The sequence below is a fragment of the Leptonotus elevatus genome, chromosome 8 (assembly GCF_054856555.1).
Source record: "Leptonotus elevatus isolate MCC_2025b chromosome 8, RoL_Lele_1.0, whole genome shotgun sequence".
Taxonomy (NCBI): domain Eukaryota; kingdom Metazoa; phylum Chordata; class Actinopteri; order Syngnathiformes; family Syngnathidae; genus Leptonotus; species Leptonotus elevatus.
The window spans coordinates 15,673,035-15,690,551 of NC_141246.1; the positions used below are offsets into that span (position 1 = coordinate 15,673,035).

General features: G+C 38.1%; 2 protein-coding genes and 1 non-coding gene across 10 annotated transcripts; all 3 read left to right on the forward strand.

The window, feature by feature from the left end:
• Positions 1–45: 45 nt before the first annotated feature.
• vps37a (VPS37A subunit of ESCRT-I) lies at positions 46–12,735 on the forward strand. 5 transcript variants are annotated; one of them, XM_086082104.1, is made up of 13 exons: positions 59–177; positions 3,203–3,285; positions 4,742–4,816; positions 5,317–5,434; positions 5,579–5,682; positions 5,807–6,035; positions 6,824–6,894; positions 7,045–7,172; positions 7,269–7,327; positions 7,416–7,484; positions 7,810–7,953; positions 8,586–8,674; positions 10,918–12,735. In XM_086082104.1, exons 1-12 carry the CDS (start codon positions 148–150, stop codon positions 8,664–8,666), a joined length of 1,191 nt encoding a protein of 396 aa, XP_085938230.1. In that variant the 5' UTR covers positions 59–147; the 3' UTR covers positions 8,667–8,674; positions 10,918–12,735. The 5 variants fall into 5 exon arrangements, with proteins under 5 accessions (XP_085938234.1, XP_085938230.1, XP_085938232.1 ...); XM_086082106.1 differs by having other exon boundaries at positions 5,810–6,035; XM_086082108.1 differs by lacking the exon at positions 3,203–3,285 and having other exon boundaries at positions 46–177.
• On the forward strand, positions 1,259–1,472 carry LOC147169937 (small nucleolar RNA U3). Its single transcript, XR_015095881.1, has one exon. It is a non-coding gene; the product is annotated as a small nucleolar RNA U3 (small nucleolar RNA).
• A 323-nt stretch (positions 12,736–13,058) lies between the features above and the next one.
• Positions 13,059–17,444, forward strand: nsmce1 (NSE1 component of SMC5/6 complex). 4 transcript variants are annotated; one of them, XM_086082110.1, is made up of 8 exons: positions 13,059–13,141; positions 13,448–13,567; positions 13,745–13,866; positions 15,074–15,151; positions 15,282–15,425; positions 16,324–16,440; positions 16,545–16,671; positions 17,222–17,444. In XM_086082110.1, the coding sequence occupies exons 2-8, from the start codon at positions 13,462–13,464 to the stop codon at positions 17,254–17,256; spliced, it is 729 nt and encodes a 242-aa protein (XP_085938236.1). In that variant the 5' UTR covers positions 13,059–13,141; positions 13,448–13,461; the 3' UTR covers positions 17,257–17,444. The 4 variants fall into 4 exon arrangements, with proteins under 4 accessions (XP_085938236.1, XP_085938237.1, XP_085938235.1 ...); XM_086082111.1 differs by having other exon boundaries at positions 13,064–13,364; positions 13,448–13,552; XM_086082109.1 differs by having other exon boundaries at positions 13,065–13,364.
• The last annotated feature ends 73 nt before the right edge of the window (positions 17,445–17,517 follow it).

Below are 17,517 nucleotides of genomic sequence, written 5' to 3' on the forward strand. Positions count from 1 at the left end.
GAAAATGTAACGCCTCGGTTTGCTTCGCGCATGCGCAATGAATTTCGTCACGTAACAGCTTTTAACTCGAGGATGATGACATGAGTCTAAGAAGATCGAACACTTAACTTTTTTTTTAACTTTCTTAGTTTGCATTGATGAGCTAAAATGTTCCATTCCTCCGTGTACAATGTACTGGTAAGTCAACATTGGTTAAAGTGCCAGCGTAATATAAAGAAGAGTGAACAGAAACTAACGTTTTATGGTTATATTTAAATTACTTAGTGTTCATTCGACGTCAGTTGTTAATGTATTTGTACGACATTAAGAAAACGATGCTACGTTATTGTAGCCTATTAATAATATAAAAGCAGCACATATCAACCCTCTTGTTATGGTGTGGGTCAAATTAACCTGTTCGGGAAAATCTAGAGGAGACATTTTGATACAATTATTCTGCGGTGCTCACTTCTTTTTTTCATTTTCTGTTTTTTTTTTTAATGCATTGTGTAATGTGTGTTTTTTTATGATGAATCATACCATGAACAATGTTAAGAAACGATCACAAGAACTTGGAAGCAGACAGCTAATTGAATGAGTAAATGGTTATTAAAGTCGTTGCCAAAATGCTGCCCTCAAGTGTCACAGAAGCTGACTGCAAGTCAAAACCGAAGCCCGACCAAATGTGGGTAGTGTTCGGGATTTAACAAAGTATTGAGACCTATATTATGCCTCGTTTGTTTATCACATGATTGTCTGAATCAGTTTCCCTAATTGGGAGTGTTAAACTGTTTAATAATATTTGTAAATATAGTCCAGTTCTTTACGTGACGATTGCGGAACAGTTGTACTTTACTAGTTTACTGTCGGAACGTTATAACCGGCACACAGTTGTTTCGATTTTATCATTATAAACGCTAAATTAAACCACTGGTACACTGAGGCTCGTTGTAACATTTTGATGTAGCTACGTATTTAACTTTCTAATACTGCTTTAGCGTTGACTTAAAAAATATACGTGATTTCGATTAAAAAGACGAATTATATCAAAACAGATAACGCAAAGCATTCTGGGATTGTGTACTGGGATATAACTTTATTAACTCTGTTTTGAGGCATCCCGATCAATTTGTATTGACTTGTACTCTAGTAAGAATTGTTTTTTTCTTACTAGACGTAATGTAGTGAGGTTTAGACAAAGGTAAATACTACAAACGCGACCTTGAGGTGAAAATAGTACTCTCGCGTATGACTTCCCGTCGTCGCGCAATAGCACGTTAAGACTATACTTTCAGGGATCATTTCTATAGTTCTTAACTTGAGAAATGTGTTTCTAAAGTGTTTGGTCTCGCTAACCACGATGATGAGAGGAGATATTTCATCCTGAGCGTGATGCTGGCATCGAATAATGATTTATCATTCGTTCCTTGCCATTGATGAACGTTCTTTGCTTCTTAACGGAGCATTGATGGATGGAATATGTTCAGAGTGGTTACCGGAATAAGGTTAAATTAAATAAGCTTTTGAAGCATTAACGCCTATCTCCATATCAACATCATTGAGTAAAGCTAGTGATTGGCAGATAAAGGTATAAGAACACTCGAAGCTTTCCATCAAATTGGATCACAAATAGTTTCTGCTACATGTGCATATTAAAATCCTCCTGGTGGTCGAAATTGAAACTGTAATTTAAAACCCTTTGCCTTCTTTAGTGTTGGTTTAGGAACAATTACACATGCTTTAGTTGCCAATTTGTATTTAAATGTAATTGTAATATTTGTTTTGTGTATTATTAATATGGGTATTGTTTATATATTTTTTTACGCTGAACGTACATTTGTGTGTTACACTCATGCAGTTAATCAGTTCATTAAAATTGTGTGGGTAATGTGATGTTATTAAAATTAGCAATACTGTAGTAAATATTATAGCAATTAATGATGCAACGTCATCGATGACGCCATTTGCCTGGAATGAATCACCCCCCGACACGCGCTTTAGAAATGTCTTCCTGGATTACTCGACACACGCTCCGAAACCGTCCCGGCCATCACTAACAAAACCATCGCACCTCTAATGCATATGTTGGTTCATATTGATTATTAATCGAAATGTATACATATTTATTTATCTAAATCCGTGCGCTTTTTAATATATTTGCATCGCCATCCACATTAGCCATTAGCTTGGATATACGGGCGCCAATGAAAGCGTATCCTGAACACTGAAGATCATTATGCATATCTGTCAAATAATGTTGTGGGAAATAATGAATTAAACGATAAATCACAAACTAAAACAATTAAAAAGACTTGAATGCAATAAAAAATAAAATAAATAGGCTTCATTAACATTTAGTGAAAAAAAACACTATTAAATGAAGAGCCAGAAAACCCAACATAAAAAATAAAAATTATATACAAAACATAGTGAACGCGAAAAATAACAAATAAAAGATAAATGACAAGCCAGACTATTGTCAAGACTTAAATGCAATCATATAAAAATAAATAGTCCTCGTTTACATTTAGTGCAAAACGCTTAGTGCAAAAACAATTAATGAAAGCGTTAGTACAGTATCGCCCAACATCCGTGTCACATCAGGATACAAACGGATCTAAGACGGAATACTTTCTCCTCCTAAGAAATAAACCAGAAAGCTATAGTCTAGCTTGTTTCCAACTTGCTCTATGATGGAGTGCAAGTAAATGTGATAATGAAAAAGCAGTAGACATCAAAATTTCAAACTAAATAAAAGTAATGAAAATTAATGAGTTGATGATTTTCTTTATGCATGTTGTATTTTGAAAGAATAAACAGGAAGTTTCACCTTACCTGCTCTGCTGTGACGAACTACGTAAAGAAGTTGCTTGAACGTCAATGTTGTTTTCCTTTCGCCCGAATTAGCTCACGTACCGGTTACATTAATTTCATTACCAGACGGAAAACAAACTGATTACGAGAGACCCGAGCGAATACATTTAATCTGACACAACACGCTGTTCCGTCTGATTCTTTACCGTAGCTGTAAACACGTGTGCGGACAAAACCCGAGTTAGCAACGTTATTTACTAGCTAATGGGGTTAGCCGCACAAAGCTCCACTTAGCGTGTGCTGTTCTACTGTTTCGCTTCAGTTTACATCAGACGTTTGTATTTTATTGCCAAGTTAAGTGTTATAATTTGCTTTAGAGAGAATGAATTGGCTTTTCCCCATGTCAAAGGGTTCTGGACCTCACACTCCACTCAACAGTCTGCAACAACAAAGGCAGCGACAGATTGAATCCCTAAAAGCTGCTCATCCTAGGTAACGTCAACGCGGTCATGTTGGTTGGCGTAAACAACATTTTGTTATACCAGTGGAATGTGTATTGTCATTTTAATCCCAATAACATGCTAACTTTGTAGCTTCACAGTATACATGTGACTAAACTGCCCTTGTCACCAGGTTAGCGAGGAGTGGAACTAGCAGTGTTATATTCTGATTATTTAAAGACTCGTTCGAAGTGGATGTCAGGACAGGTCAGGTGCAAATCACCTGTTGTTACGCGGGTGCTTGATGGTGTGCCTTGGTGCTAATACTTCCTGGTAGCGCAGCGTGTTGGCTAATCTAGTTGTCAACGGTGACTATGGCCGTGGCTATCTTTAGAGTTAACAACACGAGTTGTCGCTGGCCAGTCACGTCTTGTGATATCGTTTCATGTCACGTGTGTCTTACAAAAGTGCATTTTGAGTGTTTTTCTAGTCCCCGTTTTAATTTACCGTCATTGTTTACTGCTAAGTACATGTGATTTAATTGCGTTGTCAGCCTGCGCGTACACAGCAGCGTGATATCACTGGTTTGGCAGCCATTGTGATTGTCACTTCTGGGAACTAGTTAACACTGTTTAGAGCCTTCCAACAAGACTCAGAAGCCACTTTTTGTTGGTTCTTTGACCAAGCTTGTAACACTATTCATTCATATATCAGATAAATGTTTTCCCATTTAAATTAATTTAAATCCCGTTCATCCCTTCCAGCTTCTAAAAAAAACAAACGCTGTTGTTTGCTACGTTTTTTAATCAAGAATAATAGCACTGTGCAGTGTTATGTTAAAATAGTGAAAGAGAATCTAAAACGGAGGTGTCCAAACTTTTTCCTTTGAGGGCCGCTTACATAAAAATGGAAGGATGCAAAGGCCACTTTAAAATTCTTCAATTTCAATTCATTAAACAAGAGAGTTATAGCATTTCAATTCAAATCAAATCAAGCAAAAAATTATATTGTTTGTTTTCTAGCAGCAGTTGAAGCCCATCGCCACATTCGGAACCAAAACGAGAGCAAACTGGAGTAGGACGACTATTTTAAAAACAGCTTCTAGAGTATCATTAAAACAGTATGTTCATAAATCAGACCTTGACACAGAGCAGAAAGTGGAAGGAAACAATTTTTGCTTCTAAAACCGAATTATCTTTATTCACCACTGAGTTTTGAAGAGAAACTCTATTATAATTTTAGTCTTGATTACTTCATTTGTATCTTGTAAGTGGCCTTGCGGGCTGTGTCAAAAGTCATTATTAGTGTATGCTGAAAAATTAATGGTGGGCCCCCCCCCCCTTTTTTTTAACCAATTTTTGTGGTTGACTAACCGTGGTAGCCGTTTCCCCCATACCCCACAGCCCTTACTGTCACCTTTGTTAGATTGTTTGCAATTCCTGTCAACATCATAACTGCAAAGACATATTGATGGCTCACGACTTGACTGGATTTCTTTCTCCAAACAGCATTGCAGAAATCCAGAAAGATGTGGAATACAGGATCCCGTTTACAGTCAACAACTCTACCATCACTGTTAACATGTGAGTTCATATTTGCAGACACAGTTAACAGGTTTTGAGTATCACATGTACTTTAGCATGTTTAGCTAAATTAAATAGGCCACATTGGTCAGTAAAGGGAGTTTTTGGTCTAATGCTGGCCTAAACTGAGAGCTACAGGGGTCAATTGCTGACCATATTCAACCCTTCAAACAGTTTGGAATTTGGACGTTCCATATACAATACAGCACCTCTTGCTTTACCTTTTCGGACATGAAAGACTGAAAAAAAAAAGTCTGAACAAATGGAGCAACTTAAGAGAAAATAGTCTTACTGTTTCAAAGTGTAATTGTTTGGTAAGGCTTCATTAGTGTCAGCCACCAATGTAGTCACGCTAGAATGCTTCTGAGAGCTGTTACCAAAAAAAACACTGTTAGATATAAGCTATTGTCATACTTTACCACATTATTGATTTCTTATATAGAGTGAGGTCTATAAAGTCTAATCGAAGCTAAGGTTGTCAACCTCTTCTTTGCTTCCAGTCTTCTGCCTCCTCAGTTCCCTCAGGAGAAGCCAGTGGTTAGCATCTATCCTCCTGTTGGCCACCACCTTGTCGACAGCAATAATGGCACGTTGATTACAAGCCCCCTCATCACTAATGTAAGTATGGCTGGGACATTTGCAAATTGTTAAACTATTGTTCAAGGATTTGGTCCGGAATTGTAATTTTAACGTGGCCCCTCAGGACTAGAGATAATTGATAGCATTAGTTAATCATGCTTCCTACGTTCTTCTTTGTTGTAGTTTGGGATGCATTCAGACCTGGGTAAAGTTATTCAAAGTCTGCTGGATGAGTTCTGGAAGAGTCCTCCCGCCCAGATGTCCACTGGCCCGCCTGGTTTTCCATAGTGAGTCTGTTCTAGTTCTAAAGAATTGCATTGACCAAGATACAAATAAAAAAAATAGCTTGTAAAAACAGCTCAATTTTCTTTAGATGCAAATAATAACATAATGGTATTTGATTTAAACCAGCAGCAGTATGTACAAGCCATCGAGCATCTCTCCTTACCAGACTGCGGGTTACCACTATGGCCCTCGACAAGGTGGACAAAGTCAGACGCCACCTCTAGCGCCGGCTCCATCTGGAGTAGGATCAGTGATTCATCCTGCAGTTGACGCTGTCCATGGGTCCCCTCGGGGTCCAGCCCCTTATGGTCTCATTACCGACCTGCCATTGCCTGTACCTGTTGGAGACTTACAGGTACATTGATGGGGAAAAAAACGAAATATGTTAACTTAGTTCTTAATGCTTCAAAGCACTAGTTAGGATTTAGAATAGTTTGGTTCAGTTTCACCAGGACTAGATATTGACTAAAATACACTTAATTTCCGAACTATTGCCTGAATATAAGCCCTTCAAATTTAAAAAGGAATACAGTACGTATATATGCTAGGCCTCACTTGAATATAAGCCGCAGGTGTCCATCGTGTTACATGGGATATTTACACAGAAAGATGTTGCACAAAGATTTTTACTTTTAATTAACATTACCGTGTATGTTAGCCCCACCAAAATCACCCTTCAGTAGCAGTTTTTTTTCTCTGTACTCAGTACTATAAATAAAAATAGACAGTGACTCAAGTTATAGTTGCACAATTAAATAGAAATTTGGTCTTGGTCTCACATCAGGCTGTACCTCACTTGCCATATCTCGGAGCTGTTGCTGATTCCTGATACCCTAAACCTTACTAAACCCTCTGAGAACTGGGCACCCTTTGTTCTCATGAATGCACACATCAGAGAGCTACATATTTGCAGCGCGAAGCTCATTGACTCGTAAAAATCGATACATTTGCTGCATCATTCTTTCAGTTGCAGGTTTCAGCGCGTGTGGAAAAAGTAAAGGCTTGTAGTCTGGAAATTACAGTTTAGAAGCTAGCAGCAGAAATGGATCGTTGATAATACATCGTTTTGAATGACCCTGTTAATAGGCTGACTTGCACTTACATGTTTTCTTTTTTGTCCATTATTACCATTTGTCTTTTCAGGCTGGCCTGAATGGGCACATGTATAAAATGCCTGAGATTCCCGAGTCTTTTCCTGAACTCTCTGACTTGAAGTAATGTATTCTCTCAAGTGTTAAGCCGTTATTCAAGCATGTTTGTGTGAGCGAAATTGAAGAACATATTCTGTCTACTTCTTTTTCTTCATTGTCTTCTTCTATTCATCCATCCATCCGTCCTGCACATTTTGCTGCGCCTTGCCCCAGTCTGACTCAACTCTCCGACATGTCAGAAAATGAGGATGTTTTACTGAGATTCTTCATCATGCTGCCACAGCTCAAACAAGTCACAAATGATAAAGAGGAGCTTGTCAATAACATTGTGGATATAGCAAGTACGTTCCTTTCCCAACCCTGGACTGTATATGCTCAGCCAAGTCTGGAAGGAGAAGCTTAAATCATTTGGGAACAACACTTGTCTCTTTTTGCAGAAAGAAACCTTCAAATGGAGCCACAACTGGAAGGGAAAAGACAAGAAATTATTTACAAGGTTTGATATTGTTATTCCAAAAATATTTGCTTAAAATGTACCAATTGTTTTAGTTTCCCAATGACTCACATTCCTTCTGTGTGTTCAGTTTGAACAGTTGACACAACTGAAGTTTGCCTTTGAGACAAAGATGCAGAAACAACATGATCTCAGTGAGGTAAACCTCATCGTGGCATAATGAATTTCCCTATATGGAGACATCCTATGGGGTGTTTAGTTTGAATTAGGCACAGCCAGTTTGATGCAAGAGAATGTTACCTCACTATTTTGCGGGTTTTCTGGCTATTTTTCCGAGTCGGATAAGTTTAAAAAAAAAAAGGGGAGGGGGGAATTTTTTGTATGGAACATTTATTTCATGGAATGTATCACCCGCGGAAAAGTGAAGGGAACACTGTAGTTCCACATTCACATGTACGGTAGTAATTGTTTTCAGTGCATGTACAATGGAAGGAAAGTAATTGCATTTCCCTCCCGTACTGTAGAGCTGTAGTATGCGGACTCTCCAGGCTCGGTTAAAGGTTGCAGCACATCAAGCAGAGGAGGAGTCAGAAGAGACAGCTGAAAACTTTTTAGAAGGACGCACTGACATAGATGAGTTCCTGACCAGCTTCATGGAAAAGAGAACGGTGAGTTAGTGACTAGCAATAAAATTCACTATGGGCCATATTCTCCCATGTGCGTACGAGGGAAAAGCTGCACACTTTTGTGGCTGCACGGATTCTCCTATCCACTTAAGTCTGTTCACCCTAATGCCATATACCGTGACCAATTGTCACCAAAATTCATATGCACAGCCCTTCTCATGTCCACTTCAACCTGTAAAAATCTTTATTGGCACAATATTTTTGAATTTGTGGCGGTGCTAATGGCTTTTCAATCAAATAAAACGCCATCATTTACAGCCATCCTGAGAATTCAGTGCATCGTGTCTCATCTGTGTTTATGTACGTAATCGCTGGTTAAGCATGGTGGGTCTTGACAGAACAATGCATGCAGATGAAAAGTGCACAAGCCCGGGACTTGAGGGTGAACGGGAGAATATAGCCCTCTAAGAAGTATATTGAGTGTCTTTATGGCGGCCGTGGCTCAGGGTGTAGAGACGGTCGTTCAGTAACCAGAAGGTCGGCTGTTTGATCCCCGCTCTCCCCAAGTCATGTGCCGTCACAGTGAAGCGTCTTTGAGTATCTGATTAGATTTAAAAAAAGGAGCTATATAAATCCGATGCATTATTATTATTATTATTTATGTTACTGCACAGCTTTGCCACAGCAGAAGGGCCAAAGAGGAGAAGTTGCAACAGTCTATCCCCACACATGAACAGTTTTCTACCACCCACTAGAACACAAGGTACGCCAATAGTGATCTCATTCTAATATAATGAAAGCTAGTTTTATGTTAAGTGTAAATTATAAATATTCACTGTCTTCCACAAGCATTTTTTTGTGGTAAAAATTTGACGTATTTTGTTTTGGTCAATACTTTAGGCTACATTCACACTGCAGGCGAATGCAACCCAGATTGTATTTTTTTACCCAAATGCGACCTTTATCTGACCTTTTTATGTCAGTCTGAACAGCTCAATTCAGATTTTTTTTTCATATCCGACCCGGGTCACTTTCATATGTGGTCCTCGATCAGATACGTATCCGAATTTTTGCAATGCGACTGCAGTCTATACGGCCAGGTCGCATATATCTGACCTTGACGTAATCAAAAGTCCAATATGCGCTCCGCGCGGGCATTAAGCTTGATATATGCTTGACGCAACGGCGAGGTCCGCACGGCTCGGGAGACGTACGTGAATAGGCAAAGTTGTTTCGAGTAACAGTTGTGACTTTTTATTTGACTTTAATTTAATCCCACTTGAAACATGAAGTATAAAGATGACATGGAAGTGATTTTAGTAATTAAGTTTAGTTATTAGTAATTTAGCCACGCAGATGGCTCATTTATTACGCGCGGCAATGACGTGACGTCATCGTTAGGGAGGGAAAAAAAGAGGTCTCTGTGAGATGAGGCGCCCGAACAGGCTCGCCTCATTTTCACAAAATATTATTTCTACCTCCTCCTGCATCACTCCTCTGTAGATATGAGATGGTAAAAATATGAGCCCCGACATCAGACTTATACAACTCTGTGGCCCTGACACGCTGAACCATACGTATTTACTTACACAGCGTTGTGACGCATTACGTCCATACAGCAGACAGACTGAGGTCGCAATTAATAGGTAATGTGAATGCTTACTCAAAAAAATCTGATTTCACCCCAAAAAATCGAAATTGAGCATTAAGACCTGCAGTGTGAACGTAGCCTTAGAACCCAATGGATCTCGTTATTAATATCCTTGCTTTGATGTCAATGAAGTTGAATATTTTTATGTCAGTCGTGTCTAGTAGAAAAAGGTAAGGCTTGTATGGAAAACTAAACTAAAAGCCTGTTGTACACTGTTTTCATTTAAAGTATCAGCTGTATTATTTTATTTGCATAATAAATGTAGCTTCTCTAATGGACTATATAACTTGAAACTATCCAGAAACTAATCATTTAGGAAAATATTAATTTAAAATATTTTTTTTTTTACCTCAACTTTATACCGTTACCGTGAAGGGATTCAATCGATTATAAATGTAAAGTGCATTACAAATCTATTATTATTAGTATTGTACCATGATATTAATTTTGGCAATATCGCCTAGCCATACATTCAATATTTAAGATTGTCGGCCCGACTCGTTTTAGGACCAAATTGTCGGGGCACATCCACTCTAAACACCCCTCAGACATGGGGATAATCTAATAGGACAATCTTATACATAAGATAGTCAAGACGTTTAATGTCTTCAGAAAGGAGCAAAGTCGGGGCAAAAACATCCCAATTGTCTGTGTTTGTCTGGCCTTCGTGTCACCGTACTCATGGAGCTCAAAAGAGGCATGTCGTATCTACTTATTCATGTCTGTGGGCTTGAGGGTTCACAACCAAATTGTTAACCAAAAAAAGGTGTCTGGCATGAGAAATTCTTATCAATTTACTATACAGATAATAATTACATTTTTTAGCATAGATACCAGCAAATTGGGGGAGTCCTCGGAGTGCTCTGTCCTATGGAGGGCCCAAACCGCTAAAATTAAAAATAAATAAATGACTTGATAAATAAATTATATTAAAAAAAAAGTGAAAATAAAAATGGATATAAAAAATAAATAGAAATAGAAATAAAAAACAACAAAATGGATATATAAGTAAAAAATAAAAATGGTTTCTATTAAATTTTTGAGTTATATTTTTTTTATCCATTTTTATTTTCCTTTTCATTCATTTATCTATTTAGTCATTTATTTTTTATTTTGGCATTATGGTCCTCCATACTGTCCACCTATAGATGTAAATACCATCAAATAAAAGCTGGAATTCTGATTTGTTTTGATCTTTTGATCTGAAACCCAAATGTCTTCAGTGTATAACAAAAAGTAAGGAATTGACCTTGCTGGTCCAATACTTTTGAATGGGATTGTATCTTTTATCTTTACAGACATTTATATCAGTGACAGCTGACATGTTCCTTTTTCTTTCAATGATTTCTTCTCAGGTTTGATGTTCTCTCAGCGAACTGCTGCCAACCAAAACAATGAAGACATTATATGATGAGCATTCTGGCTCCACATTGGGCATTTTGGAGATCAAAATCAAATTTGCCCAGAAGCCCCTTTTTCTTCTGACATCTAAGATCTAAAACTAAAGTCTTGTAATGTGAAAGGAAGACACAGAATTAAGGGTCATTACAGAAGTGCAGAAGTGGTACATGCTTTGAGGCCTCAACAAATTACTGCAGTTTAATCATGTATTAAGTTCTTATGTTGTACAGTTTAATTCTTCAGAAAACTTGATCAATATCACAATGAAGGGTTTTTGACCAGTGGTGAGTGGGTAAGCACTTTTGGAAGAAGGTACAAATAGCATTTGGCAGTATTATGTTCCCTTACACTTGGTTTCAATTAAGCAAGAAATGGCACGATCGTTGCTAAAAATACAGAGCTCAATGACCACTTTCATTCTTTTCTGAGGAAAAAGGCTCCTTCTGTAATGACAATATGATAGTGTCCCATTTAACCTACTGCTCACTTTCATTTGACACTTCTTGTAGAACGTTGCACATTCATTTCATAAACCCTCTTGAGATTTGATTCAATTAGGGATTTAACACAGACAAACAAGGTCAAGAGCATGCAGTCCTAATTTCAGGAATTGAAATTGCATCTATGTAAACCATGCCCTGCGATTGGCTGGCAACCAGTCCAGGTTGGACCATACCTCTCACCCAGTCAGCTGGGACAGTCAGCTTACCAGCAACGCTAATGAAGATAAGCGTTATTGAAAATGGATGGATGGAAAGGCAAACCAAACAAATGTTTCCTGGGTATGAATAATGAGTTAAAACACTAAAGCCCTGATGACACAAATGATATATTTACTGTATGTGGCTAATTTATTTCTAGTCAATGCAAGCATCTTTTAATTGGTGTTGCTGTAGTGAATGCTTTTGCAAAGGGTTGTATTCATTGATGCAGAGGATTGCGTGTTCCACTGTCCCCTCACAACTAGGGTGACCAGACATCCGGTTTTCAGCCTTGTGTCTGGAGTCCCGGTGGATTTCACCAGCCCCACTGTTTTGGCAAACTTTTACGCAGGTCCGCTCCTGTCGTCTTTTCTTCTTCTTTTTCGTGTGCAATGATTTAAGCGCTGTTGAACTGTCAACCAAGATAGCTTTTAGCATTAGCTAAAACAATAACACAACCACCGGTCACCAGATTGACTAGCGATTACACTTGTTCCTGGTGAGAATTTATTGTATATTTGATTTTAAGCAAAATTGCAGTGTCCCGGCTTTTTATTTTGAAAATCTGGTCACCCTATTCACAGCCCAAATGCATATTGGGTTTATTGGTAACTCTAAAGTGCCCCCTCTGTGTGAGTCATGTTTAAGTGAAATACGTGTGAATAACTGGTGTCAGTATGAGAGTCATACCATACCATTCAGTCATTTCCTCATGTTGTATCAATGTTATTTTTGTACATTATTTAGACATTTTGTTTGCTCTGAAAGAGTACTGTAAACCATATGAACAGGTTAATCAGAATTTTGCCTTTAGATTTTTCACTTTGGTGAATGGACAACACGGACTTTCATTTTGCAATGTTGGCTACAATTCAACCCTGGACATTTGGATGTAACTGAGCTGAGGATATGTGGGATAATGTTAAGGATGATTTGTTGAAATGCTGCAGTAAAAGTCAATGTCATTGAAAACTGTATTTAAATAATAGACTATATTGCAATCAAATACTTGGACACCATGTACTATATGTTCTTATTTAATTTGTTAGGCTATTAAAGCATTTACAATTACCATTGTTTTGATGTATTGGATGAAATACACTCACTGAAAGTGTCAACATCATAGAAGAAGAGGGATATTGATCAGACAGCAGGGAAATTAACCTGTTAGATTGCATATAAGCACCACTTTCAATGAATTTGGGACGTTGTGTAGTGTACAACCAATAAAACATGTTCATGAAACAATAGCGGAAACTACACTTTTTACCATTTTAACCTACTACAGTGATAAGTTAGAACGTGATATGTATTGGTTTTCTGATTTGAAGGCAGCACCTCGTCTCTATTTTCCACGATGTCTCCTCCGGAGCAGCAGGTGACGCCATTAAAGAATTTGTAGCTAGTAGCTACTGCGGGCTCGGCGTAAAAGACGAAGGCGAAAGAGCGCGGAAGTCGAGGAGCTGATTTAAAGTTGGTAATGTGTTTTTTTCCCCCTTCAAAAATACTGATAAGAATAATTTGAAAAAGACGTCCTATAGCACGGCATAACATTTTAATGTGCGTAAGAATGCACATGATACGAATAATTTGAAAAAAGACGTCCCATAGCAACGGTATAACATTTTAATGTGCGTAAGAACGCACAGTGTCATGGTTAACTGGGGCTGGCGTTATCAAACGAAATAAGTTCCATCCTGGTAAGCACGTTATGTTACACCGTTCATTTGTAACTAGCAAACATTACAACTGGCCTTAACAGTATTTCTCTTCGAATTTTAAGAACCGTGCCACCAGATGGACGACAGCCACAGAAGATTCCTGCAGGCGCTGATGCGCAGTGGCATTGTTGATGAACCAAGTGCAAAGCAACTTCATCGCCATTGCTGTACAACACATAATAGTGAGTTACTGCATAAACGAACATTGTTAATGCTAACACATGACTGTATAAACGAACATTGCTAATGCTAACACGTGATGGCACGTACGGCCTTTCGATGCATTACTCTTAATGCACTTACATAATCATGAAAGGCAGATGAACAATGTGGATATTTATATTTTGTTTCGTTTTCAGCATCTTATTCCCCAAACCGTCTTGATGACTTTATTGATACGATCAACTCTAATCTGGAGCCCATGTTCATGCAAATTAGAAAAGGGATGTGTGAAGACAGCGGTTTGCAGCACTATGCTTTGGTAAGTGATGTCGCATCATCATCCGTATGTGGTCTGCCATCTTTCCTAAACATGTTTAAGAGTATTGTAATTCTTAATAGCCTTTCAGATCACAAACTGCAGTGGAACCTGTGTAGGTTGAGCACAAGAAATTTGACCATTTTTTTTTTTATATTGAGTGCAAACATGCAATGCAAACATGCAATCAGGGGAGGCAGGGCCTCAGCTGCATCATGAAGAGTAACAAACAATGATCAAAAATGACACTTTTCAATTTAGGTTCTCTGATCTGTGATTTAATATTGATTTTCTTATTGAATAAAAAATGTCTATGATGAAAATTGCTGAATTTGCTTAAAGAGGCCGTGTGTATTATTTAGCGCCATCAATTGGTGAACTAATAATTTCTTAATTTAAAAGAAAACTTAATTAATTCCAAAAATAACCCCCAAAATAAATTCTATCACATAAACATACATTCTTTTACATAATCGTGCAGGTCTAGTAATCGCTAGCTATATTACATAGGTTGCACCACTGCCATGTTTCACCGCCATCTTTCTGCTACCGATACCCGAAGGAGAAGAACTTCGCTAACATAGTTAGCCTCCGCCTCTTGTGCGTGAAAACAGTATTAGGATGCTTGTCTCCCTCTGCTTTGCTTTTGCTAGATTCTTCTGCTAGCTGCTTTTGTTAGCTGCTCCAGCTAGTTTGTGTTAGCCACTCTTGTTAGCTTCTCCATTGAGTTCTTGCTCGCCGCTCCCGCTCACCGGGTAGTCTCTCTGAGGACCGAGTTTGGACACCACTGTCTACTCTTAAGCCTTATTTCCACCGCTGTTATTTACTCTATTCTACTCTACTCTGCAATTAGCCCCGCCTCCACCAACAAATCCACCGGGCTCTACTCTATTCGTCTTTTCTGGTGCTTCCTCCTTTGCGGTTCTAAAAAAAAAAGTAGCCCAGTTTCAAGACTTCTGTAAATGTGTTTGTACCTAAACAGCTATGAACCCCACCACTTATCACTGATCATTAGCTTTAAAAACAACAAAAAAACAACAACAACATCTTGGGCCCTCAAGGGCTATGGAATATAAAGGCTCCACTTTATACGGCAAGTTAAGAGTTCACAATTCAGCAGTAATTCATGTATGTTGGAGTGAAAATGTTACAGTTGGTGACATTATCTTGCAGGATTGTTATTAATTACTGTGATGTGACTGCTGCCCAGGTCAACATGATTGAAACGGATGTCACCAGAATGACGTCTGACTACGCCGATCATGAACTGGAGATCTTCCGGAAAATAGTGCGTTCAGTTATGTAGACTGGCATCTTTGGACACTTCCCTACAATATGTTTTATGAATTCTAACCAAAGCAACAAAGATGAACAAAAACCCACTGTGAACGTTTTGTGTGCGCACTATTCATGTTAAGATGGACCTGGTCGTGGACTCGGACACCGGCAGGGCCTACTCCACTGAAATTCTCAATTGCGCCATCACCCTGACCAGAAAAACAAAGAAGAAAGACACAGAACTGCTGCTCAATCGACTTGTGCGAGACAATTGGCTCACAGAGGTAAATATATATATTTTTAATAACAGAATAAGGTAGCGTATTAGCGGTTTTACTCTCCCTTTCCTTAAAGATTAAAGAAAATTTCAGTTGAGTTTTGCAGGTTGTAGATCACATTAATGGTGGGGGAAAAAGTTGTGTTTATCTTGATCTGTTTATATACACCATAAATTGGCATTCGAAAGGGGCGTGTTGACATTTTACATCCAGTACAAAGATTCAAACCCCAAACAAAGTGTGAGGCAGACATGCTAACAACTTGTTCATAGTGCTGCCTTACACTTTACTACATCATCATCAAATTATTTTCTTAAAGTGGAAGTCAACCTTAAACATTTCTTGACAATAATATGTTATATGTGATCTCACTAGTCTAAATATGACATTCTGATTATTATTACATTTGTGGAAAATGTGTTATGAAGCAAAATTCAGCCGTTTTTATCCATCTCAGGGGGCGGCCATTTTGCCACTTGCTTTCGACTGAAGATGACATCAATGTTGCTCGGGTCTCAGATTCAGAAAACAGGTGAGCTGTGATTGGTCGTCGCCTGAGCCCTGAGCAACAGTGATGTCATGAGATGGATAAAATGGCTGGATTATGCTGCTTAACTCATATTCCACTAACACAATATCAACCAGAATACCATATTATTTATTTATTGTTGGGATGACTTGCCCTTTAAAATAACAATAAAAAAATAATTAAGACCTCGGTCGCAGGTAACTTTTTATTGCGTCACAGATTGCCAGAATAAAAATCTGTAGGGTATTATATTGATCACTTAACATTTCTTGGGCAAAAGGCTTTTTGATTCATATTTGTAATAAGTTTGTGTTAATCATGTAAATAATGTCAACTAAAAATAGAAATACAATTTTTTGTCATTATTCTGTGCAGAAAGAGGGTGAATACTGCTTATCCACCAGATGTATCATCGAGATGGATCAATACATTCGCACTATGTATCAGGACCAGGTTAAAATGTGCCGCATCTGTCGCAACATTGCCTTCCAGGTCCACTCCTCCCAAAAACATCTTCTAGAAAAAGTCTTTAAAGCAATCTTGATGTTTTTGTGTCAAACCGACAAGTAAACAAGTCCTTTAATTTCATTTTTCAGAGCCAAATCTGTGAGAATCCGACATGTGGCGTAAAAATACACAACCCATGCGTGGCGAGATTCTTCCGGGGAGCGACTGAGCCTCGGTGCCCTGCTTGTAATGACGTTTGGCCTTATGAGATCCCGAGTATGTGCCCATTTTTTTGCACACAAGACGACACATAAAACGCATGCTTGTCTTTTGTGGAAAACAGTGGTGTCTTGACTTAAGAGTTCATTTGTCCCGTGACCACGTTCAAAAGCCAAAGCACTCTAGTGAGGATAAACGTTAAAAGTGTTTTAATTAATTAAAAAAATATATTAAAAAATACATCAATAACAATAAAAAACAAGGTTCTATAAAATGACCCAAAAAAAGACTCAGAAAAAAGGCTTTTGATGTTTAAATACTTTATTTAGCATTACACAGCTAATGAACGGACCATGAGGTCACGCTGACTAACTGCATAGCATGGATTGAAAGTCAAGATGCCGTTTCGTCAGTCACACTATGAACTGAACTCACTAAACTCTTCTCACGATTGCAACACATTTTTTACTCCCTACCATGGCATATACGGTAACCCCGCTTGGTTTTTATCATCTAGAAAATCTTATGTTTGGTCAATCAATAGTCAACGCACCACTGTATTTTGGTTTATATATTTTTTTCAACTTCAATGTTCTGTCAATTCCAGAAATCGAGGGACGTCAGTCTGAATCCAGCAAATGAAGACCGTGGGATCAATGGTTTCTTAAAAAAAAAAGTATATTTTTGAATACATATATTTGCTATGACATTATGACCAATATTGTCCTGTTGATTTTAACATCATCTTCAAATGTGTTTTGTAAATATCTAACCAGTCTTTACATTTTGTTTTAAAATTGTTTGGAAGACAATAAAGGTTTTAAAAACAACTTGCTTACCTCTCTTCTAAGCACTCAAACCTCCAAAACAATGATTGCTCAAGCTTAAAAACGTTCCAGATGT